This window comes from Micromys minutus, assembly GCF_963924665.1.
Source record: "Micromys minutus genome assembly, chromosome: 1".
In the NCBI taxonomy this organism is placed as follows: domain Eukaryota; kingdom Metazoa; phylum Chordata; class Mammalia; order Rodentia; family Muridae; genus Micromys; species Micromys minutus.
Window position 1 is genome coordinate 97235119 of NC_137969.1, and position 27422 is coordinate 97262540.

At 48.4% G+C, this 27422-nt stretch overlaps 1 protein-coding gene across 1 annotated transcript in view; it reads left to right on the forward strand.

Moving 5' to 3' along the window:
- Positions 1-27422, forward strand: part of SPOCK1 (SPARC (osteonectin), cwcv and kazal like domains proteoglycan 1) — a gene marked incomplete at both ends in the record, with an annotated part of 466604 nt that overhangs the window by 359187 nt on the left and 79995 nt on the right. The window contains one exon of the mRNA XM_080941295.1: positions 26446-26566. Coding sequence (XP_080797421.1) covers positions 26446-26566 — 121 coding nt within the window. The remainder of the gene's footprint in view (positions 1-26445; positions 26567-27422) is intronic.

Below are 27422 nucleotides of genomic sequence, written 5' to 3' on the forward strand. Positions count from 1 at the left end.
AGCAGTCCTTGGCTGGGGCAAGAAGGCTTCCCTCGCTGGTGATTCCACAACCCCACTCCTACTTCAGCACGGTAGATGCTCAAGCTTTTCTCAGTAATGATGCTCAGGATGCTGGCTGTTCATCTGTCTAACTTGTAGGAAGCAAGGTCAGGTCCGGGAGTTCCTGTGTGAAGTCATCCCAGTCTGCTGTTCACCCAGACACTTGCTGGATTGCCCCGGCTGCACTTTACGGAGCTTGCAAATGAGAATGAGTTGTTCGGGCTTCGCTGGGGTCTTTGAGCCAAGGTTAAAAAAGACCTTTGTGGCAGCAGCCTGCTTTGTTTCTGTGTTAGCCAATACCATGCTGGATGCATGTCTGCCTGAGATATACAGGGGGAACCACTCTGTGGAGGACTCTTGGAGTCCTCAGGAGTTGAACAAAGGCAACTCTCTGCCCGCAAGATCACAGACCAGGGTCTGCTCCGGAGCCACCTTTACCACTTTTGAGCTGACGATTGCACCTCAGATCCTTCCTGTTGACCAAATCAACCTGGAACTGAGCTGCACTGTGCTGTCCCTGTGCCACCGCCTTGCTTTGCTGTGGCACAGTGATGTCACCAGTACTGCGGGGTGAGCACTGTCCTCAAATCCCTTCTTCAGATGATGTAGAGGAAGAGAGAAGGCAAAAAGACAACAAAGAGAGAGGGTTGGAAGGAGACTTGGCAACACTTCCATAGTCTCTTAGTCTAAGAAGGAAGAGCTTGGTTATTGTACAGTATCACCCTGACTCCGGAAGCTGATAACAAAGCAATCTCAATTCAGAGTCATCCAGACAATAGGAAGAAAGTGTGTGTGTGTGTGTGTGTGTGTGTGTGTGTATAGACATAGGTAAATATACACATATCTTATAAGGAATATTGCTGTAGACTAGGCAAAGGAATAAAAATGATAACCTGGGCCATCCTGGCAGTTCTTAGATTCAGTTTTGCTGCCATGATGTGTTTTCTGGGGTCACCCACAGATTGTTTGAGTGGTAAGGGCTCTTGCTAACCCTTTGTCTAGTTAACACCTCCCTGCTTCCCTTCCCTAATGTGTGAAATTGGAGCTCCCAGTTCTGAGCAGGTTGTGGAGATGTGGGGGTGGGGAAAACAGACGTTTCCAACTTTGAAGACAGTAACTCCTCCAGTCAGTCGCTCCCACGTACCTGATTTGGAAGTGGTTGTCATGGAAATGTGTTTTGTTTTTATTTCCATCTTGGGCCATGGTCATGGTCTTACTAAAGCTGCCTAGAAAGAGAAGAGCATGTGTGTGGGAAATGAGGGCAGTATTGTACCCAGCAGTCTCAGGGTCACTGCAGACAGGCAGAGAGTGAAGATGAGTGGACCCTCAGAAGTCCCCAGGAATCCCGCCCCTATTACCCTATCACAGAAGTAGGGACTTCTGTCATGTATCCTCAGTAGTGCTGTCCTACAGTCGCCCAGACTCTAGTCCGTGAATGATTCCACATACCTGCTCTGGCAAGGGAGGCTGCCCACCGCCCACTCAGGTTCTTCTGCTCTGTGATACAGAATAGTTCAGCTGTGGGTAGAAATAAAGGTTCCCGGGGTTGCTTGGTTTTCACAGCTCACAGCCCTCCCTGATTGCACGTCTTGTAGCCCACATTTTTATCACTGTATCTGTCATTTTTTCTGGCTTGCCACTTCAGTCAAAACAGTGTTGCTGTATTGCTTTGGCATTTCTTGGGCTCCCCGCCCCCTCACCCGGCCTTCATGGGGTTTGCACCAACTCAAGAGCAATAATGGTAGGAGTGGAGAATGGCATCCCACCATCAGGTCTGGCTCCCAAGAGAAGCAGAGAGTTAGCCATGGCCCCAGTTCACCCATGGCTGGGGCTGCCCATCAGCAAATGCCGTCCTCACAATCTGTATATCAGTGGGTAAAGTTCTTAATGTTCATGTAGAGGTTTGTCTCTGCCTCAGCATGAATAAAGGGTGCGGATCTGGAATGGAGGTTTAATTGAACAGTTTAGCCTTCTGGAACCTGTTGCAGTTTGTAAAGAGCTGCCTTTTCTGGTTTAATCTCGAGAAACCAGAGTATCCTGGGGCTTGTTTGGAGTGGCCCTGCATGGCCTATTAGGGTCATTCGCTTAGATATTGATTGGTACCTTGTGTTTGATGTAGCCAGAGAGAGTTCTTTCTTGAATCTCCTTGACCCCAGTGCCTTTACAAGTTTGCTGATGACTCTATGCCCTGCATCCTGGTACAGTGAGTCAGGTCAAGCACCTTGGAGTCATCTTGACTCTTTGCTTTCTCTTTGACCCCTATAGTCAATCCTAGCCAACCTTGTCACCATTGCCTCTGTCCCATCAGTGGTATAAGCCACCATCTTCTCATGCCTAAGCCATCACATAGCATCCTTGCTGGCCTCTGTCTCTGTCAATATTTGGTTGCAGGTGATTCTTCACAGGAAGTTGGAGAACAATGTTCTTATCCTGCTTCCTGAGTTCTGATCCCCGTCTTATATCTTACCGTGTCTTCCTCTCTATGACTCCAGCTACTATGCATGCTTCCTTCATACATGCTAAACCTGTTTCACACACACATGCATGCACACACACGCATTCCTCTGCGTCAGTACTCTCCTGGCTCTGGCTCCGACTCTTCCCATCCTCGTCTTAGCAGGAAGTTTGTCTCTACTGAGTACTTACAGCTTAACCTGCTCCCTTGGATCCTTCCAGCCTCATTGCCTTCCTTTCTCGTTCAAGAGGGAATAGAAGGAGAGAATGTGATCTCACTTGGGCAGTGATGGGAGGCCCCTCGAGGACCTGAATGAAGGAAGGGCTTCTGGTAAGTAGGGATCACACATAAGTACAGAGGAAGAGCAAGCCTGGGGACCACACCCTTCCCTCCACAAACCTGCAACACAGCTTAGCTCTGTTTAGCAGGAGCCTTTCTATCTTCAGCACCTACTATAGTGCCTAGCAGCTAAGAAAGCTCACTGAGTGTTCTTGGAAGGATGGGATGGAGCAGAGGAGAGTTAGTCTTTGGGAAGATGAAGAAGTGACTTGCAAACTGGTGACTCATGAAAGCTGATCATCATCATCACTTGCATCTGTAAGTCTCACGTTACCTTACTTGGCCAGCTTCCCCAAGTCCCTTATCCCTGCTTGACTCTTGACTGTTGAGCTCAGGACACCCAGAGGACCTGAGTTGCATGTGTGCCTTCTACCTTTATTTTCTGTTCCTGGCTCAGTTCCGGGGCCAGATTAGTATGTAGAGATGTGGGCAGGGAGAGAGTTAGACTGGAATCTGAAACAGAGCCAGAGAGTCTGATAAGAAAGAGAGTGTTTCAGGAGTACAGGTACCTGACAGTCTCAGGAGACTCGCTTTGCATCTTGTCAAAGCCCTTTGCTTAAAAGCCCGAGGGAACAAAGACATTTTTCCTTTAAAAGAAATCTGCCTATTCATTATATGCTATGGCCCCTTTCCTCACTCAGCCTAGGGACTGTGGAACATTTGAGAGGTGTCTCATGCTTTCAAGATGAAACTCCACACAGCCACTGGACTTGACTGGCTTCTGCTATCTGCTGCTGCTGCCAGGAGGCACGCCTGCCCGCCAAGCTCTTCTGAGTGCCTAGGGAAGGGCTCAGACTTGGTACCTGCGCTGGATGAGAGGCTCCAGCTTAGCTTCCACTTTGCTTCTGTTGGCAGCTTCCTGAGCATCGCTGCAGATGCTCAAAGGTCAGGAGCCCCTGAGCAGTCCGTACTTGCCTGCTAGACTTGGTGTGATCCACAGAGGAAGAGAGGCCCGAGATGGCCACAGGCACAGCCCAGGGTGCTGTTCTTCCTCACATAGACATAGGAAAGGGAGATGCTCTGGGCCTCAGAGATGTGTCTGCTGGGTAATTGCATCTCCACAGAAGTTTAGAAATTGCACAGCAATTTTGTTGACAAAACAAAGAACATGGAATTGCTATCTCCGTAGTCCATGGTTTGTCTACTCTGGAGGCAAGCTCAGCCCTCTTCCATTGAAATGGATCCTAAACTGGTGGCCTGTATGGAGAGGGATTTACATGTTTGGATAAAGTATTGCTTTTGTTTGTGTTGTTTTGAGTGACAGATCCACTCCACGTGGTTCTGTAGAAAGAAAAACTCCCACTACTCCTGGTGTGAGGTCCGGGGCTCCATCCCACTATCTCCAGTGAGCACTGATTTGGGACAAGACCATGTTTTTTGTTTCTTTGTTTGAGTTTTGTATATGAGTACACTGTAGCTGCCTTCAGACATACCAGAAGAGGGCATCAGATTCCATTACAGATGGCTGTGAGCCACCATGTGGTTGCTGGGAATTGAACTCGGGACTTCACAGTCAGTGTGCTCTTAACCACTGAGCCATCTCTCCAGCCTGACCGTGGATTTTTAACTCCTCCCAATGGCAAAAATTTCTGTCATCTTCTACTGGCTGGAAATTGCACGTCTCCAAACCCCATATTTTCCTAGAACATGAAGAAGCTTTAGCCAGAGAATAATTCAGGGCTTTAGGCTACCTTCTTACTTCAGACAGTGGTCCCTTTCTGATTTTAGTCCTGAAACAAAACAGGTGCCAGGCCTCAGCAAGGAGAAGGAGGAGCTCAGCACCTCTAGGAATTAATTCCTTTGACCATAAGCACACCTTGTATTGAAAATGGGCACTGGGGATTTATTTCTTCCAAAGTCAAAATGTAAAACCATAAATGCAAGGCTTCACAGAGTATGTGTAGAAACTTACATTTCAAAGGGACTAGCCCCAGCTTCTATACTGACCATTATCATTAAAAAATACCTGGTATTTCCCCACCCTCCAACATCATGACCATACCTCTGTGTGATCAGAAGGTATCCCCCCAAAATTCTCAGGCTGGGAGATGTAAGAGAGAAGAGCTTCTAAATGCAATTGGCCGACAATGACAGCATCTTCAGAAGGGATTTGTACTGGTCACACAGAGACCTAGTTCTTGCAAAGATACTCACTTGACTGACCCTTTCTCTTCATGGCCCATTTCTCTTTTTGTTTCACCAGAAACCAAACCAGCAGGGCTACTGATCTTGCTACTTATGTCTTTCTTTCATCAGAAAGTCTTGAGCACAGGGTATTTGTTAAGAACAATAGAACACGAACAAATACAAAAATTCCTACTGCAAGAGGGAGGCACTTGCTGATAACCACCTCCTCCCCACTCCCATATTTGTCAGAACTGGATTTGGGTAAGGGCAGAGTTTGGAGGAGTTAACTAGAAAAGACCCAGAAGGCTGCAAATAGAGCATTGTGGGTAATTCTTCTGGGGCTCAGAGAAGACTAGGAAGGAGCTAAAATGTCTCACAGGCGAGCTGAATACCTGTGACCAGAATGCTAATGAGTTTCGGATGGAAAGAGAGGATGCACTTTTGGAAATGGGAGCAAAGGCTATCCTTATTACACACTGCAAAGATCTTGGGTGAATGGCATTTGGGCCCTAGGCCTAAGGGCTTATGGGAAGTGGAATTTACCAAGTCCATGACCTTGGGTGTCTTGCAGAAGAATCTTCTAAGGAGGATGTTGGAGGAAGTCTTGAATAGTTTTAACAGGTACAGAAGGATTTGGGGGAGCGTTGGTGAAACCTAATGATGGAATTTGCAATTGAAAAGATTGTAAGATTTGGTCCGCCCACAGCCATATCTGAGAAGGAACCCAGAAAGACACACATGCAAGTACGCACATACAAACATGAAAAAGCAAAGGAAAACATTGGCAAGTCCAGTACACATCCCTGCAGACTCTGAGAAGCAAGCTGTTTTTAATCTGAACAATACAGGAAAGGCCTCTATTCAGAAATAGAGATAACCTTTTTAGAAATCTACTAGCTCAGGCTAGAGACTGCATGGCGGTCCCAGGGAACAAGCCAAGGGCATCCTTAGAGCCTCCCTACGCATCTCTGCTTCAGAAATCTGCTTTCCTCTCTGCCTGTCCCAGCCATGTCTCATGATGGCCCAACCATGGTTTATCTCACCGTTCCTACGGCAGCAAGCAGGCGACCTTGAGATCACATGGCGCTCTTTCTGCAGGCATGCCATTTAAAAAAGCTGTGGTGTTGTGGCAACTTTCACTTAGACTTTAGAGGAAAGCCTGAGACACCAGACAAGGTGGCGGGAGGTAGCTGCACCAGGCAGAGGGGCAAGAGGTAGCGGCCGGAAATATTAGCCAGTATTACGCTTGCTCAATGACTGGTAGTGGCTCCAGCCATTCTTTAAGCCCCAAGAAAGCAGCACCAAGCTGGTGGCACCACAGGCATTAGCTTGCCAAGCAAATCCCAGAGTGTAGCCACTGTGGGCTATGGGAATGGGGCTGGGACTTGTTAAAGCTGTGCAATCTGGAGTTGCCTGAAGTTCCGGGAGGCCCGATGTTGCCATATTGTGCATAGGATACTGGACTCTGTGCTTTAAGATTTAATGTCTGTCCTGGTGGGTCTCTGTCTTGCTGAGAGCCTGGATTTCTGTCTTACTTGCTCACTTCTTTCTCTGGGATAGAGATGTTTGCCCTGTGAATCCTCTTTATTCTGTGTGGCTGGAGCTTGGAGGTGTGCCCACAAGACTTTTGTTTGATTTTACAGGCTCACGGCTGGGAAGAGTTTTTCTTGAGGCTCAGATGAGACTTTGAACTTGTAAGCAGTGCTGGAATGAAATAAAGACTTTGGGCTTTGGGGGGGATGGAACTATATCGTAAGAACAGTGTGTGGAGAACTTTTTTTGTTGTTGTTGTTTTTTGGTTTGTTTTGTTTTTAATTTCTGGGATGAAATCAACTGAAGAGAGGAAGGTCTTGGGCTCACAGTTTTAGGAATTTTGGAAGTTTCAGTCTCTCCTCACTTGGCTCTATTGTTTGGGCCGGTGGTTAAAGCAAAATGTCATAGTGACAGGCTGAGGCAGCTGGTGACTTCTTCATATCCAGGAAGCAGAAATGTGTAGAGAAGAAGGCCGGAGACACTTCCTCCGATTAGATTACACTTTCCACAGTCCTGCTGTCTGTCAGGAGTCTGTTCAGTTTTGAGGTCCATCACTCATCTCCCTGTTCATTAATGGGAGAATTACTACAGTTCTTTCCAAACGTCCAGCTTCTGACATTGCATGAGGGCCAAGCCTCAGCCCACTGGGTGACATTTCATCTCTAAACCATAGCAGACATAAACCTTTAAACCCGTGGTGAAATGCTATGGTTTGGGTGCTCTTTGGGGTGTGTTTACTTCTCCTGTGGAAGAAGCTCACCCCCAGGGTTGGTGGATTTGAAGTCATGGGACCATGGAGAAGGGATAGTTAAGTGCTTTAATAACATGCCCCCATGTCCTCGTGCCTTAATGCCCTCGTAAGCCAGCCTCTCCTTTAGGACCTAACTCCCCTCAGGAGATTGGGTTCTTGTGGAGTTGCTGGGTATGCACAGCTCACTAGAGCAGTGTTACTCACTGCTGCTGTACTTGCTGATGTCCAGCCCTGCTGCAGGGAGCAGTAGCCAGACAAGATGGTTCCTTCTTATAACCTTTATAGAGGTTTGTACCCATAGGAGAAATCCGGCGATGAGGCAGAGGGAGGAACCAGAAAGTTCCAGAAGCCGTCTCCTTACCTCCTTACCAGAATTCAGTTGTCCTCGGCCATCAGGCCTCGGATTAAGCCAGGAGGCAACATAGCAAAACACAGGGTTCTTTCTGGTGAGAAAGAAGAGGCAGACTACCTGGGGAGTCCCTGTGCTAAACACTTTACGGGCATTTTTATTGCATTGGCCTTCAATTTAACAGCCCTTAAATGAGGCACCGTTACTTGTAGGGGACAGAGGGGAGAACTGGGCTCAACTAGTGTGAGGCAGGGTTGAGATCAAGCTCTGTTCTGCCACAGAGCCAGCATCTCCAGCCCTGAGCCTCCCCACCCCCATTGGGTTGACAGAGGGAGGAGCCTCATGAGGGTCACAGGAGCTGATTTGTCCAAGTCATCACCCCATCACCCCATTACCCGCTGTTCCCTTTATCTTCCCCCTGCAGCTGAGTGCTGTGTGTGGAAGGCAAAGAGTGGAAACACATGTTCTTCCTTTTCCACCAGGATCCGTTCTCTCAGAGATACAACCCCCCCCCCCACTTTCAAGTACCTTGGAGCTGTGCTGAGTGCGAACTGTAAACTTAAACTTTGCTCCCTCTTCTTTCTAGCAGCATCTAGGCCCTTCCTTACACTTGCCCTTAGATCTGTTCCTTTGACCACCTTGGAGCCTTGGGGTAGGTGAGGTAGCCACCAAGGGAACCCTTGAACCCCAAGACTCTCACAGCGTCCTTCATTACCTGTTATTCCGTGTGCTGGTGGCCACTTCCAGTAGGATGACCTGCCTGGTAATATTCCATGCAAATGGTTTTCATCTTTCTAAGTCTTGCTTTGTTCTGGGTATAAATACAGAAAGGAGAGGTGGTAGAATTAAGGGGAGACCTCTGCTTTGTGCAGAGTCCCCAACTACTGCAGATGGCGTGCCCCTCGGTAGGCCTTTTCCTCCTTAGGGGTTATGTAAATGACAGCCTATGGAAGGAACAGAAGTGGACTTGACATGGGGCACTGGGGCACTGGGACACTGGGGCACTGGGGCACTGGGACACTGGGCAGCTTAAAGAATCATTTGGTGGAAACAAAAATCAAATATAGCCTGGTTCTTTTTCTTGTGTGACTGTCTCTCTGTGTGTTTCTGTTTTTTTCTCTATGTCTCTCTTTGTGTCTCTCTGTCTCTGTCTCTCTTTGACTCTGTGTCTCTCTGTCTCTCTGTTTCTATCTCTGTGACTCTCTGTCTCTCTCTCTGTTTCTATCTCTGTGACTCTCTCTGTGTCTGTCTCTCTCCCAGCCCTGTGATATGTCTTTATCTGACAGTCTTTAATGAAGCAGTAATTTTCCTCTGGTACTCTTTCAGTACCAGCTTTTTCAGGTCACAGGTTATTTGACACATCTCTGTCTAGCAGGGGCTTCCCAGTGAGCTCACTTCTGTGCCCTTTCAGGTAGATCCTGTGCTCTACCAACACACTTCATATTAGTGCTATGGGAGCGATGAGGAGCCTTTGCTCTCCCAGACTCTGCAGTTCTAGGACAGGAGAGAGGTCAGTGGCCCTGAGGTTGAGTGGGGAGTTCTAGGAAATGCTGTGCTGCCCCAGCCTTGAAGTCCTGTGTCACACCGCAGCCTCTGAGCTGTGCCCTGGCTGTTCCATGCTGCTGGTATGGGGATGGAATTATGGTATCTCTGTGACCCCATACTCAGGTATGCTGAGCACCATCTTAGAAGTAGCGTGGAGACCCCCTAACAGCCATGGCTTCCTGAGTCTGTGGGGATGGAAGTGGAGGGAGGGGTAGAGGCTAGGGATAAGCCCATAAGCCAAGCCACATCCTGAGATGACCTCATCACCATCCTAGATAACTCTCCCTCCTCCAAGCAGGAATCTACCGCTTTCAGAGGCCGTCAGAGGACACAGAATAAGGGAAGGTTGTGTGTTATCCCGAGTACAATTTCGTTGCTGTTGGTGCACTTCTAATAGCTCACTTTCCTGGCACATAGTAGGTGCTCATCAAATATTAGCTGAGTCCATGCTGTCTGGCATCCATGGAAGCAGGGAAAGGGGTTAGATCCTGGGAAGATCTGAACTTAGGTTAGTATATGATAGAGCTTCTGCTGGTCTAAGAAACAGGAAGTACAAAGATTGTAGAGGCTGACATATTGCTTCCCTGGGAGGCTCACAGTGACATCCTTTTTCTGCCACACAGGGACATAAGTAATTGATGTGCTTAATTATCTGTGGAAAGGACATGATGGGGGGATGCCATGCTGTCTGTAACACAGAATTCCCGGAAATGGAGGCACATATGTTGCAGCCCAGTCCGTCTCCACGAGGCAGGGTTTTATCTGCACCATTCACAAGCATCTCCTCTCCCAGAGCATGATGTTCCAGTGTTTGAAAAATCACTCGGAATGAAACACAAACCACGGTAGCCGGAGAGCAGCTAGCTCCCTGCGGATGACAGTTGCCTTTTCTTGATGAGTTTTGGCTTGATTAACCTAGTTCCATATTGACATGAAAATTGTAAGTGGAGACTGGTCAGGGACAGGGTATGTGAGTGTGTGTGTGTGTGTGTGTGTGTGTGTGGTGGTGGGGGACTAGTTTGAGCTTTTTAACTTTGAAAGTGGGGAAGGGAATCCACAGAGAAGCTCAGAGCCGAGGGCAGAATACTTAATGAGCATCCGGGCTTTGAAGCTTCTCTCTTTGCCTAGACCTCGGTGGGCCAAGGCCTGGTTCAGACTCTGAGGCTTCCCTGGCCATGCCAAGGACACACAGCTAGCAGGAGAGTGAAGACTGTTAACACCCTGAAAGCTGTAGGGACTTGTTTTCCCCATTTTCTTAGGACCCACATGTTATGGCCTCTTCCAAACATTTCCGGTGTTCTTCACCTCCGCTTATGGGGGATTCTTGTTGCCAACATCTCTCCTCCAGTCACTGCCTCCCGATTCTCTCTTCCTGTACCGATTGCTGACCGGTGGATAGGTCAACATAACATTTGTAGCATCTCAGCCCAAGACCGGGCTTTCTGCAGGTAAAACTCCTCCCCTGGTCTTTTGGTGAGTGGATGACAGATTTGTTCTTTAGTGTATATCCCAAGAAATTATTCAGGTCATATATTGCAGAATCAGATGCTCCACTCTACCCCACTTCTTCAGGTGGCCTTTACCAACTCAAGGTCACTTCAGGGTCACTGAGCTGTCACCACAGCCTCAAAAGAAGATGCAGTAACAAAGCAGAAGGCTCTTCCCTGTAATGAGCAGTAAGACCCATTAGCCTCTGGCTTTCGTCACAGGGCAGATGTTTGACAGGGTCAGCCACCTGGGACACCTAGTCTGGCTGGCTGGGCTCTCATCAGGTTCTGATAAGGATGAGAACAGACCCGCTGGGGGATGACCTGTGTAATAAGGGGAGAGACAACAGAATCTGTCTGCCCTCTCCAGTTTCACACCTCAGCCCCATCATCCGAGCAAGAATGGACTCTCACAAGGACGTTTTATTACTTTTTTTTTTTTCCCAGAGATGACACCAAGCAAAGAAAACCCTCTTTGAGTTACATGCCTTTTTCGTCAGCACCACAGGGTCTCTCTCATCTCTGAGCAGTAAAATAAGGCAGTAATTCAGAGTTTAAGCTGCTGTCTTATTTTAAAAATATCAATTCAGTCTTGCCACATTTGGCAAGGAGTCTGCTTTTGGCATTTTCTTGGGTCACTTTTTATTTCTGGTTTTATTTCCACTGGCTGGGATGAATGCGCACAGGGCCTTATTCAGCAAGACATCTGGGGCGTGTTTTCTTCAGCAGGTTAAGTGAGGAATGGGGTGGAGACATGGCGCTGAAGGGGAGCTGTAAATAACCCAAGGCTGAGGAGTAGGTGATAGTTATCTTGCAGAAGCCCAAGGTGAGGTTTTAATGGCTGTTTCGACCTTGGTAGATGTGAGCTCAGGCCAGGAGTTGGGGGATGTACTTCGTGGGTATCTGTTTTCTCATTCTTCAGAGCACATTGAGGGCAATGGGGATGGAAGCCATTCAGACTATCAGGTGAAAACATCTCCCATTGTATTTCTTCCCTCTTGCCTGTGAAGGCTCTATAGGCAAGAAAGGGAGTCTTTAGCTCAGGGTCAGGGTTCTAGTCCTGAGACTAAGCCAGGGGATTTGTGCTTTGTATTACACCGGATAACATGGTTTATAGTATGGGGACAGACAAGACCCCGGTGCTGCTGTTCTGAAGGTGCCCTGCGTCTGTACAAATCGCCCTGCTGAGCTTGTCAGCCAGGCACAGGGGCTTCAGTCCCTGTGACTAGGATCCCAAGGACAAAGTGTCCCTGTCACCTGTCTTCCACCAGTTCAGAGCCAGAAAACAATGAGGTTGGGGTCACAAAAAACCCATCTTGTCACAGTCATAAGTCTAATGTAGACTCTGTCCTTTCTTGTCATTCCAATGAGGTCATCCCATCTCTGCCTTTGATGGCTGCAGCACTTAGAATGGTCATCTCTTCTGTTCTTTCTTTAATATGTTCAGTTCCTCTGCTGATGAATCTGGCAGGTCTTTGTGGGATTCTCTTCCTTTAGTCACTGGGATAGTTTGTATAGCTCGGCCCATAGAGTGGCACTATTAGAAGGTGTGGCCCTGTTGGAATAGGCATGGCCATCTTGGAGTGGGTGTATCACTGTGGATATGGGCTTTAAGATCTTCATCCTAGCTGCCTGAAAGTCAGGCTTCTACTAGCATCCTTCAGATGAAGATGTCGAGCTGTCAGCTCCACCTGCACCAGGCCTGCTCAGATACCGCCATGCTCCCACCTTGATGATAATGGGCTGGACCTCTGAACCTGTAAGCCAGCCCCAATTAAATGCTGTCTTTATAAGAGTTGCCTTGGCCATGGTAACTGTTCACAGCAGTAGAACTCCAACTAAGACAGTCACTCTTTAAACTCAACTAAAAATAAAAGAGTTTGCACCTCTCAGAGTTTGGTATGCTTGGGGAATTAAAAGACTAAGGACTTTGACAGTGAAAAGCCAGCAAACAGGGGGTCATGACAGTCCATCCCCCCCCCCCCCAAACACCCAGGAGAGGTTGCCTCTGTTGTTAAAAGTAACAGGGCACCAATGTTGTTAAAAGATGATGTCCTGGGTTTCAGCACCAATGTTAGGAAAAGGATGAAGAGAATGAGGGGAGGGTTATGGCCCATGGAGGTGCAGCAAGGCCTGGAGGCAAGGGAGATGCCTCTGGAGGCCCATGTTGGGAATCCCTTCCCCCTGAAGGACCAGCCACACGATGATGGTATAGTACAGAATAAAGTTTATTCAAGTCATGGGAGAGTTAAGAGGGTAGTAGGGGCAGAGAGAGGGAAGGAAAGAGAGGAAGAGGAGTAGAGGCTGGCCATGAGCATGTGGAGGGAGGGAGAAGGGGAAGAAGAGGGGTAAGGGGAGGGGGAGAGCAAGGTTGTAAGAGCACAAGAGGCCAAGAGAGAGAGGAGGGGGTAAGCAGCCCCTTTTATAGTGTTAGGTCACTGGGGCAGGGCAGAGCATACCTGGCTATTGCCAGGTAACTGAGGGGTTGGCTTTACAAAACCCCAACAGCCTCCCTGTGCCTTTTCTGATGCAAAATTTATATAATCCTGGCTAAATGATGTCCCCTTACAGAGATATGGCTGTAGCATGTGACCTGGCTTGGTCCTTTCTTTCAACATTGTGGGTTGTGGGAGAAAGTTGGGATCAAATGGAGACTGAATGAAAAGGAAGACCTGGAGGCTCCACAAAGTTTGGCTGAGGAGGTTTTTTTTTTTTTTATTGTAGGCCGTGAGAGAAAATATATCCAGAGGCATCTGGGAGAGTTCAGATCGGGTAGAGAAAGTACCAGAGGGAAAGTGGCCAGGAAACTGAACCAGACCAGGAAAGGAGAGAAACAGAGATAGAGACAGACAGGGAGAGGAAGAGAGAAGGAGAACAAAGAGAGCCCATGGCCAAAGGGTGGGGTAATAGAGGAAAGAAAAGAGGTAGAAAAGGCAAGCTAAAACCCGGGGCTGGGGAGCTTTGGGATGGGGGAGGGGCAGGATTGAAAGAGTTGGGAGGAACCTCAGGTGCTAGTGAGTTTGCCTGGGGCCAGCTTGTACCTTGATTTGCTTATAGGCACCTCACTTAGCCTTTGGTCTGAGTTCCTCTCCTCAGGACCTGACAGTGCCAACTGTCCTCAGAAGGGTAGACACTTGGCTTTGTCCCAGGGCTTGCAAATAAGATGTTTCCAGTTCAGGATCTGCTTCAGGGTGGGTAGCATGGTGGGAACAGACACTTAAGCCTTGAAATTGTGTTTGGCATGGGCCAACGTGTACCCAAACCTGGAGTCAAGAGGTGAGGAATGACCCAATTCAGGAAGATTGACTGGTGGGGACAGCAGCAAACTCGTGCGTGTAGGATTGCTTATCTGGCAGTTAGAGTGGTAGCGTCCATCTGTCCATCTATCTGCTCATCAGTTTATCCATCCATTCTTTATTTCGTATCATGTGTGAATTGAAAGGTGACCTCATGAAGCTTATGAGAACATGGGAGTGCAAGTAGCATCAACATGCAGGGCACAAGAAACTCTGAGATGCACGCAGGCTCTGGAGCTCCGGGATCCTTCCCTTGGCTTCCTAGGGATTATAAAGCAAAGCATCATGGGGTGGCTCCAGGGACATAGCCCTGTGGTCTTCAGTGGGCTATAGGTGGCCTGAATGGGGACAGATGGATAAATGTGGGAAGTGTACATCACCAGCAGCGTTTTCTACTAGGCTAAAATGCTTTTCATCTGAAGAGGGATGGGGGTGTGAGCTGGGACAGGTGTCTCAAACAAATTAGAATTTTTACAAAGACTGCTCAGGTGTGTGCCCACTGAAGCTGGGGCAGAATGAAGGTGGGGCTGGCAGGAGACAGAAGAAGGAAGGAAGTGGAGATTCTGTAAACCCCACCCCTCAGTTACCTGACAACAGCCAGGTATGCTTCACCTCAGTTACCTGACACTATAAAGGGGGCTGCTTGCCAAAACCCTCTGCTCTCTCTTACCCTCCTCTCTTGCTCTCTCTTGCCCTCTTGCTCTCTCACCCTTATCCCTCCTCTTCCCTTCTCCCCCCTTTTTCCATGTGCTCATGGCCAGCCTCTACTCCTCTACTTCTCTACCTCTCTACTCTCTCTCTTTGACCTAACACCATAAACGGGGCTGCTTGCCCCCTCCTCTCTCTCTTGTTCTTGCTTCCTTGCTCTTTTGCTTTCCCCCTTGCCCCTCCTCTTCCCCTTCCTTTCCCACCCCCCTCTCTCCATGTGCTCATGGCCGGCCTCTACTCTTCTCTATTCTTCTTTGTCTCTCTCTCTCTGCCTCTACTACCCTCTTAATTCCCCCATGACCTGAATAAACTCTATTCTACACTATACCATCATGTGGCTGGTCCCTCAAGGGGAAGGGATTTCCAGCATGGGCCCCCCAGAGGCATCTCCCTTGCCCCCAGGCCTTGCAGCACCTCCATGGGCCATGTCCCCCCACTCTCTTCATCCTTTTCCTACCATTGATGCTGAAACCCGGGATGTCATCTTTCAACAACAAGGAATACTGCCAGTCTTGAGACATCTGCTAGCCTTCCGTTCTGCCTTTTTGGTGGGCTGCAGGTGGCAGGGTTATCTTTACTTAATGATAAGGAAGGAGGCTTGGAAGGGTTATGCAAATGGATTTGATTCTCACCCCTAGTGAGCCCCTGGAGTTGGAGGCCTCAGATTCCCTTCTAAGCTCCCTGTAAGGGGTGCAGTGCTGGCTCCACCTCAGCCTGTCCTACATCTCCCTGGATTTCTGAAGGCAGGGGATGGATACTGCCCTGCAGTGTACTAGCACCGCAGGAGCATCTCATGCCTCCCCACACTATTAGAAAATCAGGCCAGGCAGGGAAGAGATGGAATTCGGAGGGTGTTTATAGAAACAGAGAGTTTATTTTAAGCATTGTAGGTACCCTAGAACATTGTCTTCCTTTTCTCCTGGAGCTGACAAGGCCTTACACCCCTGAGAGATGAGAGACAGGATGTCCTGCTTTCTACTCTGCCTCTTGTACCTCTTGGGTGTTTCCTGCTTCCCCCATGCAAACATCTGTCTTTTGTATTTCTTCTCATTTTTTTTTTCCCCTTTTTTACTTTAGGACTCTAAGACCCAGGAATTGTCTTTCCGTTCTGTCCTTGCCTTTGTCCCCTCTGTTGTGACATGGACATGTTAATCTTAACCATCTGCAGTTTCTGGGACAATGATTAATTAATGAATTTCCAGCAAACCCACTTTCTCCGGGCACAGACATGTACCAGTCAACAATGGTTTACCAGCAAGCACAGTTGTCTGAAGAGTCTACTCAGTCAACTTCAGAGACCCTTGTACCTCAAACCCTATGTTTTCGGCCCTGGATAGACTTCTCTCCATTGCAGGGTCCTAAAAAATGCTCGCTTCCCAGAGGGTTCCCCTGGGAATACCAAAGTTTATCTGCTCCCCTAGACCTTCCGCCTCAGTCTCAGTCTCCTGTGGAGACCCTGAACCTCTTTCTCTTTCACCATTTTTGATGTCATTCTGCCAAGCTCAGGTCTCTTCCTTCTGCCTCCCCACTTAGCATTTCTAGATGCTCTGACTTTGCCAAAACTCGAAGTCTCAGGGCCATGGGACACCTTGCAGCATGGCACCAGGGCTTCACACTCTATACCATGAATATAGTGATGCGCGGGGTTTGTATGATACACATCCTACAGATAAATATGGACTACATACTTGCTAAGGTCTCAAAGGAGAAGCAGACAGATAAACAGGCCAGGATGGTAGGGGATATAAGGGATTGACCCTGGTCACAGAGGGAGGACCCTGGAGAAGGAAATTGGAACAGGTGGGAAAGAGAAATGCCCGAAGATGTCTGTCCTGCCTGTCCCTGGGCTGCTAGTCTTCTTCATTTCTATGGCAGTTATGTTTCTTCTGGGAGCTCTTGTCCACTGGGGTTGAGAGAATACCAGCCCTGATCAGTGTGTGAGTTTGTCCCGGCTGCAGGGCCCCAGCCAGCTCTGGCACAGACATCTCTTCTGCTTGTTCCTTCAGTAGGCATCTTCGTCAAGCCCTCACCGTGCCTGGGTGCTATTCTTGGCACCAAAGGGAAGCAGGCCTGGGAACCAGAAGCCCTTCCTCATCTGTTCTGTCCCCCCAAAATTCTAAACGGAGACACACCATATAAATTTAGAATTACGAATTATCTGCAGCCCTCAGAGGTTTCCTGGCAGAACAGACAGGGGAGAAGAAGGAACTGGCAGCAAGCATCAAAAGAAAGGAAACTCTTGGAATGGGGAGCTCAAAACGGGGCTGTCTGGGGAGCTGGAGAATGTGCCGGGCAGGAAAGGCCTCTGGAAAGGCCCCTTTCTTTCCCCAAGTATAGTACATGGTGTGGGGGTGGGGCGAAGACTGAAGCTGTGGATGCTGATCACAGTTGCAACCTGTTACAGTATCTCAGCTGTAATAGGGTCTTGAGTGGGATGTGACAAAGCATTGTTTTTTCCAGGCCTCTTGGGAGCTGATCAGCATTGCAAACTGTTACAGTATCTTTGCCCACCCTAGTCTCAGTCTCTCTCTCTCTCTCTCTCTCTCTCTCTCTCTCTCTCTCTCTCTCTCTCTCTCTCTGTGTGTGTGTGTGTGTGTGTGCAAAACACCATTTTTTAAAGCTCCCCCCCCCCCAATGTGGAATCTTGCATTTGTCTTTGGTATTTTGTGAATGAGACTCCACACTGCTTCGGTTATATACAATTAACAGTAACTTCATTTCAGGGCTTCATCTGAAAGCAAACAATTTGTGTATGAATTGGCTAAACATTGCCCCCTCTCTTTTAGAAAGGGTTTGACAGGATCCACAAGAGGGAGAGAGAGGTTAAGAGAGTTTCTTAAGAACAATAAGTCTTTTAGCCTCAGTTTCCTGCTTTGTAACAGGAGAAGACGGTAGCCCTGCAAGGACTAAAATACGTGAATTCATGCTCCTGCCTTTAGCCTTCGACTGAATCCTGCTTGCTTTTATCCTAAAGATTTTATGTCTGGGGAAAACCTCAATTATTGCCTCTTTAACAACTTATTGAAGGCCTGCTCTTTCCTGAGGGTTAGGCAGGTCTTAGCCAGCAGAATCCAGTCATATCTGCTAAAGAGCCCGCCCCCTACTGGGGAACAGGAGCAGGGCATATGCTTGCTGGCTAAAGTGGCCTGGACTTAGGGCAGGTAACTGGATTCTGGGAAATCTTCAGGAACCACTAGGCAAAGCAAGTTAAAACTCCTCCCCACGCTATTGATCGCGTAACCACTGAGTATATGAAGAGCTTCGGACAGAATGAGTCAACTCTGTGCATTATCACTGAGATACGGAGGCTGTTAGCATCCCTTCCTGTATGTTTTCCATACACCTGCATGCATCCTTTCCCTTGAGACGTTTAGCAGCTTCCAGACATTCTGATGAGGACCCCCTGTCAAAAGGTAGGGGCATCCTTCTATGTAACTGCCTTAGAAAGCATTTACTGTTGCGAACACGGAAAAATAATTTTAAAGCATCACCTAAAAATGCGATCCACGTTAAAATCACGATGCTCTCTTCCCAAGAAAAGTCTCTTATAGCTTTGCACAGTTATCATCTGAGCACCACAGAGGCTCACCTATCAAGTTTGTGTCTACTGTTCTAGCCCAGACAGTGACTTCCCACCCTGCCCCACCCAACCCCACCCCAAGGTATGGTTTCCTAGGCAGCTTTCTTGTGAGAGGTCCTTTGGGGGTGGGTTGGGGCATTTTGGTCCCCCCCCCACTGGGTTCAAGTCAAGTTCTGCAATTGTGGCTGCAGTATTTAAAATAAATATTTTTAGGTGTATTTATTTTATGAGTATTTAGATACTTTTTAGATTTATTCGTTTCATATGTACGAGTGTATTTTGCCAGCATGTATGTAAGTGAATCATATGTGTGCCTGGTGTAGGCAGAAATCAGAGGAGCATGCCAGTCAGATCCCCTGGAACTGAGTCACAGATGCCTGTGAGCTACTGTGTGGGTGATGGGAACCAGGCCGGATTCCTTTGTGCTCTTAACCATAGGGCCAACTCTCCAGCCCCAGCTGGCTGCAGGATTTTATAGAGCCACTAGGTTTTTCTGTTGGTGGCAGATCAGCAGATCATGCCAGGTGGCCTCATCACGCTACTGATGTGGTGTCTTACTCCCTCTATTAAAAGGAAATGTACCTTCTCTTTTCTGGTATAAGGAAAATTCTATGTTACAACTACACACTTGGAAATAACAACCTTCTGTATATTTTCTTCCCCATTCATTTTTGCCCCCTGCAAGCATTTTGTATTGCAAAAATGGTGACTTTCTAATCCTGTCTTTCTTTTAAATTTGGCGGGATTTTTTGTTTTTTACAACAAAGATGGGCTTCTTCTTAGCAGCTTGGTTTAAAGTTTAATGTTCTTCCTCCCTTTGAAACTCTTCAACCTTATATGAGACACAGATGTTCGGAAGATAAAAGGCCGAGTATGCCAACAAGATCCGTCCTGGGTCACAAACAGGTCAACTGTCAGTTTAATGGAGACTGTCTCTGGCAGATGGAAACATGGCCAGCCTCCTGTCAGTGCCCAGAGCCTGAATGGCTGGGGATTCTCTGGAAGGTGTCAGGTGGAAAAACAAGGAATGGACCTTTGGCTCCATTTAGAACCTTCCCAAACATGCATGCAGGTGCACCTTCCTCTGCTAGCCATTAAAAGACACTAATTTGACGTCTGTTCTAGGTTCTAAGCCAGGAGGGCAAAGGACTGTCCCCATGGTGTTGATATGGTAGGGGAGGGGAGACAGATAATATATGTGGGGGGCGGGCTTCGGGATAGTGAGTGGATGGTTAGGACATGAGCGGAGAAACAAAGTGACAGGGGAGAGAGCTACAGAGGAAGATGCTAAGGCAGAGGGAGAGGATCTGACTCCAGTGGAGAAAAACCAGGGAGGCTGGCACAGCTGGAGGAACCATCCGTCTGACGCTTGCAGGCAGCGGCCGCTTACTCAGTTCACACCCAATTATTAGAGCCAGCAAAGCCCTGGGATTATTTCCCTCCCTCTACTGTGACATGATTTTGGACGAATGCAAACAAATCAGAATTCATCAACTGTGAACAAAATTGTCAGCTGTGAACTGTCAACAGTCTGGTTTAAAAATAGAAGACGGATTGGCGAAGTACAGCGGGAGAAAGCAATTTAAATAAAACGTTAAAAGTAATACCCCAAGCATGCGAAGCCCCGGGAAGGGTATGGAGCCCCCCCCCCCCCCCCGAGTGAGTGGTGAACTAGAGAGAAGTTATTAGCTCTGTTTGAGAAATCACAGGAGAGAAAGATTCGCTGGCCATTTGCAGGAAAAACACTCACTCACACCGACGGACTGGTGTGTCGTGCAAAGCTGAAACAAGGATTGGTTGGGAAATCTGCTGGCACGTGTGTTTTTTAAGTAGGTCAGTGTCTTGAGCACCTGTACACACTTATGCAGCACTTCCTTTCTCTGTTTCCCAGGTGGCTAGGGTAGGCACTTTTCTTACAGCAGGTTAAGGGGTCTAGAAGCTTCAGGGGGTATTTCTATCTGCATTTGTGTGAATAAGGAGGTTGGTCTGTACTTAAATGACCTTACCTGATTTCCTACTACCTCAACTTGCTTCCTTTGTACAACTATGGCTAATTATTCAGCTAATTATTCAGATCGCCACTTCATCGTACGGTCAGTATAAGGCTTGAATGTGGCATATGTCCACCCCCTCATCACAGAGTATGATTCACAAGTGACACAACTCGGTGGCTGACTTCTCACATCCTGACACAGCTTCTGTGACTTTTTGGTTTGGTTTGGTTATGTCTTCTATCTTTCCAGTAGACCCGAGCCATCTCAGCATGAAGGCATGTCTTTTGATTCTAAACCAGAGTGTCGCCTTGTCCTGGATTCGCTCTCTCTCTCTCCTTAAAACACTAGATGCGAAGTGTATCAGCCAGCTTTGCTGTCAGGCAAAGAACTAGAAACTGACCAGTGTGGAGGGCAGAGGAGTTGTTCTCTTGGACTTCAGTGCCTCTGGGGATCCTTGGCTTAGATCTCTCTCTCTCTCTCTCTCTCTCTCCTCTCTCTCTCTCTCTCTCTCTCTCTCTCTCTCTCTCTCTCTCCCTCCCTCCCTCCCTCCCTCCCTCCCCCCCCCTCTCCTGTGTCTCAACACATGACTATCCATCCCTACTTGGTTACTTCAGTGCCCACATATCCCTTCCTTATAAGGACACCCAAAATACTGGCTTCAGGCCCCAGGAAACCTAGTGTCATTTGCCTGCCTCTGTGGAGTCTTCACTGTTAAAAGGTCCAGGACCAAGACTCATTTGTACCTAGTTTGCATGCGGAATGGAATTGGGCCCTGGTGGGAGGTGTATAGCTTCCAGAGGGTGACTAGGGGTTTACTACAGACAGAAGCAGAGGGTCTTCTTCAGGTGCTATAGTCTCTTCAGGGTGGGTAGGAAGTACCAACTCAACTATGATCCCAATGGGAGTCTTTCAGTCTCATGGTGGCCTCCCAGGTCCACCTCTGGCTTTGGCTATTGTGTGCTGTAAGGAGCAGAGAGGAGAGGGGCTCTCCAGCCCAGAGGATTTTCTTCTACCAATTTTCTTTGTTTAAAGCTTTCAAAACAGTTATTTTTTTTCCCTAGGTGGCAGACAAGTAATGCTCCACTCTTACTAGCCCCAAGAAGGTCATGCTTTCTAGCCTTGTTTGGTTTTTACCTGCTGAACTGTGAAAGGTGGACTTTGCTCACCCTGTTCTGTCTGCCTAGATCCTCTATCCTCTCAGGGCTGGTGTAGAAGGAACAGGTAGAGAGGTTACTTGACCTCATGGCGGAGCAATCAACGTCCATAAGAGAGTTCATATCAGAGTTTAGCTCCTGCTTTCTACATACTGTAGGAAAGATTTTCAGCCCCTCTCATTTGGTCCTAAAATTGGGAGGGAGCTCCTGGTACCCTCTGATGCTGGGAAGATGCTCATCTCCCTTGCTCACATCTCCCTTGTCGAATCCCTTCTCTCCCACTTGGTCCCCTACTGCCTCTTTCTCAAAGAGAAATCTCACGCTGCTCTGTACACTTTGTTACTGTTCCAGCTCAGTTGGGCGCTGCCTAAGCCAAGGCTGTTTCTGCTTAGTTGGAAGAAGCCTGTCATCTCTAGGGTTGTTTACCTGTCTCTAGTGGGGAGCCTCAGAAAGGCTCCACAGCAACATTGTTTCCCCCTGGCTCTCATTTTCTTAGTAGGCCTGGACTAAGGGCACAGCACATCTGCCTTGAGATGGTCTCAGCTGGCACTGTGGGGCCAGCTAAGTCCAACTTGGGGCCTGGAACCTGAAGCTTGAGAGAGGAAGATGAATGAACACCTGTCTGGTGACCAAGCCCCACTGGTGTTGGAGAGCTCACTCGGCAGGACTCCCTGAGAGTCACTTGGCACCTCTGGGTAAGGCTGTTGTGGAGATTGTTTCAGCCTCTCTGTTGCCTCTGCTCTGGCAACAACCTGGTGCAAGAAAAAGACTGTATTGTATCTGTGAGGCTTGCTTCTGAAAGATGGGTTAGATGGGGTGGGGGGAGCGCTATGAGATGACCTAGTCTCAAGTCTCAAACCCCAAGAACATTTAGGACTCATAATTCAAATTCATAGCTTCCAACATCCCCCACCATGGGTTCCCTGAGGGCTCCCCACAGGTGAGCATCCTTCCTGGGAGCGAGATATGGTTCTAGCTTGGTTATTACCTCCAGAAAAGAGTGCACATCTTATTTATGTTTCATTAGAAAGCATGTTTGATGCACAAAATTATGTGTATTATTTATAGAAGTTGTTAAGTCCAGGAGCAAAGTTAAAAAAAAAAATCTAAATTAAAATGTAAAACAAACACCCATATTTGTGATCCTGCTGCCTCTCTTAGGGAGGCCACATAAAATTGAGGGCACTCGTCAAACCCCCCATGTGAGTTTTTATTAGCTCTGTCTGTCTGTATAGCCTGTTTCGAATTTTTTAAAGATTCAAATAAAATGGTAGGATTACAACCATTTACATTTTTAAATTTTATTTTATTTTTTGTTTCTTGTATATAAGTAATTCACATAAGCCTACCTGAATTATTTTGCCTATGCGTATGCATCTGCATCCTGAGACTACCGGGTGCCTGGGGCCAATAGCATCAGATGCTCTGGAACTAGAGTTCTAGAAGGTTGTGAACCACCCAGTGGGTGCTGGAAAGCAATCCCAGGCCCTCTAGAATGCCAGTGAGGGCTGGGAACTGCAGAGTCACCTCACCTGCTGTAGACCTTCAGCCTTTGATGCATCATTCACATTACCCATCTTCCAAGAAGATAAAACAACAATAAAAACAACAACAACAAAGCAAGCACCCCGGAGCCTCGAATGGATACTGTTTCTCAGTGTCTCTTCTCCGGAGTATAGAGAGGCTGACAGTCTGTGGATCGCTGCCAGGGAAACATGGAGGGGCTGCTGCTACCCAGCCGAGCAGGCTGAGTTGCAAGAGGTCCCACCCATCTGGGGCTCCTGTTCAGGCAGAGCCATGTAGGAAACGGGTGTGTGGCCCGTGGAGAATACTGTCCCTGTCGGTAGCCTGGGGCAAGCATGAAACCAAGAGGCAAGCTCTGAGGGCGGGGCTCCAGGAGAGACAGAGGGGAGCATGGGTAGAATACAGGGTGGGCTAAACAGCTGAGATGAACTACTAACCCTAACACCCTAACTTCTTTGTGTTGGCTGGCTGGGAAGCTCTCCGACAGATCGGAGGTTTTCGGTTTGTAGCACACACACCATTACCCTTCTTTATGCCTTTAGCTTATTCTATTTCTTGAATACCAACGGTGTGCCAGGCTCACTGTGGGTCACATCACATAAGACGGGAAGTGAAGCTCTCCTTACTATACTCCGTGGTCTCTAAGGGAGCCAGCCGGTAGTCTCCCCCACAGAGGCTTACCCACAGCCCCGGTGAGCTTCAGTTCTGCCTTCCGAGTCTCCAGCAGAAGGAACAGCTCTTCTGTGGCATGTGATATCTGCAAGGCATGATGGGAAGTCCAAGTGAAGTGCTAAAACTGCTGGGACCTGCCCCTTCACCATTGCTGCTGATCCGTCTGCCTTTCATGTTGGAACCAGAAGCGCAGGGAAGGCAGGTGCCAGGTCACAGGGCACACGCACCAAGGGGCACAGGGTTTGGGGAGGGAAAACACTTGAGTCTGTAAAGAGGCAGTTACGTCTTAGTATGTGAAGGCCTTATGATGAGAAGTCAGGTGATCATTTAAAGGTTACGAAACAGATGCACACATAAAAGGATATTTTCTCCTAAAGGAGATTCAGAAAGTCTCCTTAAAAACTGGTTTGCAAACCTCCAATCTGAAACTGAGGGTCATTCTAGAGAGCCAGCCCCGAGGAAGAGGAGGAAGCCGGCTGGTCACAGTAGAATCCATCTGCACGCATTCAGTGTGTGTGTGGCTTAGTTTCTGTCAGCTTGACAAAGCTACAGGCACCTGGAAAGAACGAATTTCTCTGGAGGAATTTCCCTCATCGACTGACCCCTGGGCAGCCTTTTCTTGATTAACCGTTGATATAGGAGTGTCCTGTCCACTTTGAGTGGTGGTACTGGGTTGAACAAAAAGGCTAGCCGAGCGAACCACAAAGAACAAGGCAGGAGGCAGCTTCCTGCGTGGTCTCTGCCTCTCTTCTTCCCTCCAGGCCGCTGCCTTGGCTTCCCTTTACGATGGACTGACACCTGTAAGCCAAATGAGCCTTTCCGTGTCAGGTTAGCAGTTGCCAGTGTTTATCACAGCAACAGAGATCAAACTAGGGCCCAGTGCTATTTGAAGCAAGAGTCGACACAGTGACCTTTCGGCTTCCTGTCAGCTCATCCTGCTGCCTGCAGGCACATCCCATACCCGGAGGCCTTTTGGCTCCGGCTATATATCCTCACACAGCCTGCCTTACCATATAGTCCTGTCCGCACGGCTTTACAAGAATGCACTCTAATTTACTCCAAAGCCAGGGCAAGTGATGTTTAAGGCCCAGGTCTGGCTTCCTTTCACAAAGTGCCTCTGACTCCTGGGAGCATGCTGGTCACCCCATTTCAGGAGCATGCATCAAAGGGAGCTCGGGCTGGAGCAGGAGGCTTGCTCTCTGTTCTCTTGCTCTGCCATTGCCCTTGGATGGGTGACAGCTGGAGTTACACCCAGAGACTGCAGAACCTTTGGGGCCGGTTATAAAGCACTTTGCCTGGGTTTGTAGTTAGTCTGGGAAGGGAACATCTCATTTTCTCTCTGTGAGCCCAGGTCCACCTGTACTCCAGAGAGTTGCATCACAAAATGCTGGTGATTTCTCAGAGGACGATTTGTGTTTTCTAAGGCAGGGACTGTATCTGCTCTTTCACTTCCGTTAAATGATTCCCCGTGGCACCCGATAAGAAATGGCGTGCTGAGTGGGTACACAGTCGGTTCTGCCTGTCTCTACTTCCTTTGAACCTCCACCAGGTTCCTAGGCCCTAGGCCTTTTCAGGAGACTGATTATATGCAAGCCTTGATCCTGAGAATTTGACAGACAGAAAAGGAGGAAACTCAGATAACACATCTGGGCCAAAGGCAAAGGTGCAGAACCAACCACACTCCACATAGGTTCAGTGCTCTGAACCCTGAGCCACATGACAGAGACTATCTGAGGGCCCTGAAGGGCTCGGCTCTGAAGTCAGGCATGCGTTTGACTGAGTGCTAAGGTCTTTTATGAGTTGCGTAACCTCCAGGAGCCTCAATTTCTTTTTCCATATTATACAAGTAATAAGAAAACTGGCACCCACTGTGGTCTAGGACACCCGTAAATACCTTCGCTATCTCCTACGTGTGTTTTGAGTCCATTGAGACTTAAATGTAAAGTTAGGAGAGCAGCCCAAAAGCTACCATTGTTGCTGACAGATGATGACAGGAGTTTGTAGCTTGTGGACTTCTGACACGACTAGCAGACTTAGGTGGATATTCCCATTACATCCCAGGTTCTTTATAGGAGGGCTCTAGCCACAAGAACTCCGGAGATGGGGGAGGGGCACACGCTTTCATTGCCCACTGCCCCCAGAGGAAGGGGCAGGCAGAGCACCTCAGATGTACCACCCAGTCTCAGAAAAGAGGTGGCTGTGCTTTGCTGTGGTTTGGATACACAATGTCCCTAGTAGGCTCACACACGGAACATCCGTCATAGTGCCCAGGGCGTTGAGTGGATTGAATGTTTGGTATCCAACTGATGGTTCTGTTTCAGAGAGTCTGGAGAAGGAGCGCTAGCTGTGGGAAGTAAGCAGTCTGTGTCTTGTGTCCTGTCCCAGGCTCCCCTCTCTCCTGTTCTACTTCCTGCCCAGCACGATGCCAGCAGTTCCACCACAGTGTCCCATCGAATGAGCTGAAGCCATGAGCAAAACAAACCTCTCTCCCTTTTAAGTTGTTTAGGACCAGCCCCTGTCCCGGTGATGAGAAAGCAGGTTACTCGGGGTGCTCTTCAGCACTTGCCATGTGGGAGGATTTGTTGGGAGGCCTCACGGGTCACATAGAACTTCCACATGCATTCGCTTTCAGATAATCATATTTTATAAATGGTGACCGCTGAGCCTGCTATTAATTTAAATTTGCTTTCCAGTTCTTCCGCTGTGTTTTGGGAGTTATTTGGAAAAATATGAAGGGCCAGTCCCAAGCTAGAGTTCTGAAAGCCAGACCACTAGCAAGGACAGGCTTCTCCCTTCTCCATCTTTGTTCCCTTAAAGCAAGGGTACCTGGGAAGCTGAGCACGCATCTGGCCTCACCATGTTCTGATGGTCTGTCCCGTCTCTCTCTTGCAGTGCAAGTTGGAATTCCATGCTTGTTCTACAGGCAAAAGCCTCAGCTCCCTCTGTGATGGGCCCTGTCCATGTCTGCCTGAGCCTGAGCCAGAGCCACTGAAGCCCAAGGCAGAAAGGAGTGGTGAGTAGAAGAGGGTTCAGAGGTCAGGGCGGGTGAGGGTTCAGAGGTCAGGGTGGGTGAGGGTTCAGAGGTCAGGGTGGCTTGCATGGTCAAGCCCTGCTCACTTGCTTGGAGCCAGGCTCTGACAGAGCTGTTTAGCCAGTTAAGGGAATATGGGCTCACTTGGCAAGTAAGCTCTCCACGTTGGTCAGGGACTCTGAACTGAATCACATTCTACCATGAAAGAGAGGAAGAAGAGCAGAGAGGCTTTTAAAAGAAATCTGTTAGAGCAAGGTGTGTGCCAGGCTCCTTTAGTTTAGCTCTGGCATGGGGGGGGGCAGGTTTTCATGGCCCGCCCTTGGGCTTCTTTTTCCAGTTGTAAACTCTAGAATCCTTTGAACCTCTCAAGATGGAACATCACAGAAAGTACAGAGATGCCGTGGCAGAGGAGAGCTTTCTCCCCTAAGCATTTCTTCATCAATGCTTTCCACCAGAGCCCGGCAATCAGGCTGAGAGACAGACGAAAGTGGATGCCCCTGGAGACTGCTATTTCTGGTCCAGGGTTGAGAGGGCAGGAACAATTAAGGATTCTTGGGATGTTTCCTAGTGGAGGAAGACTATAGTCCCATTGGCTACTGCCTGATTCTGAAATCTGAGTTCAAATTGACCTTCAGTGGCCATGAGCATTCTTAACTGTGACTGGCAAGTTCGTAGAAAGCACTGCATCTGCATGCATGCCAGTGCGTGCTTGTGTATAGGAAATCATGTCCCAATGCAAGAAGCTTCTTACGACTGAAGAAATGAACAGATCGAGAGACAGTGTCATTTTTACTAGCCCTGTGGGCAAGGGCTAGGGCAAGTAGATGAAGACTTCAAG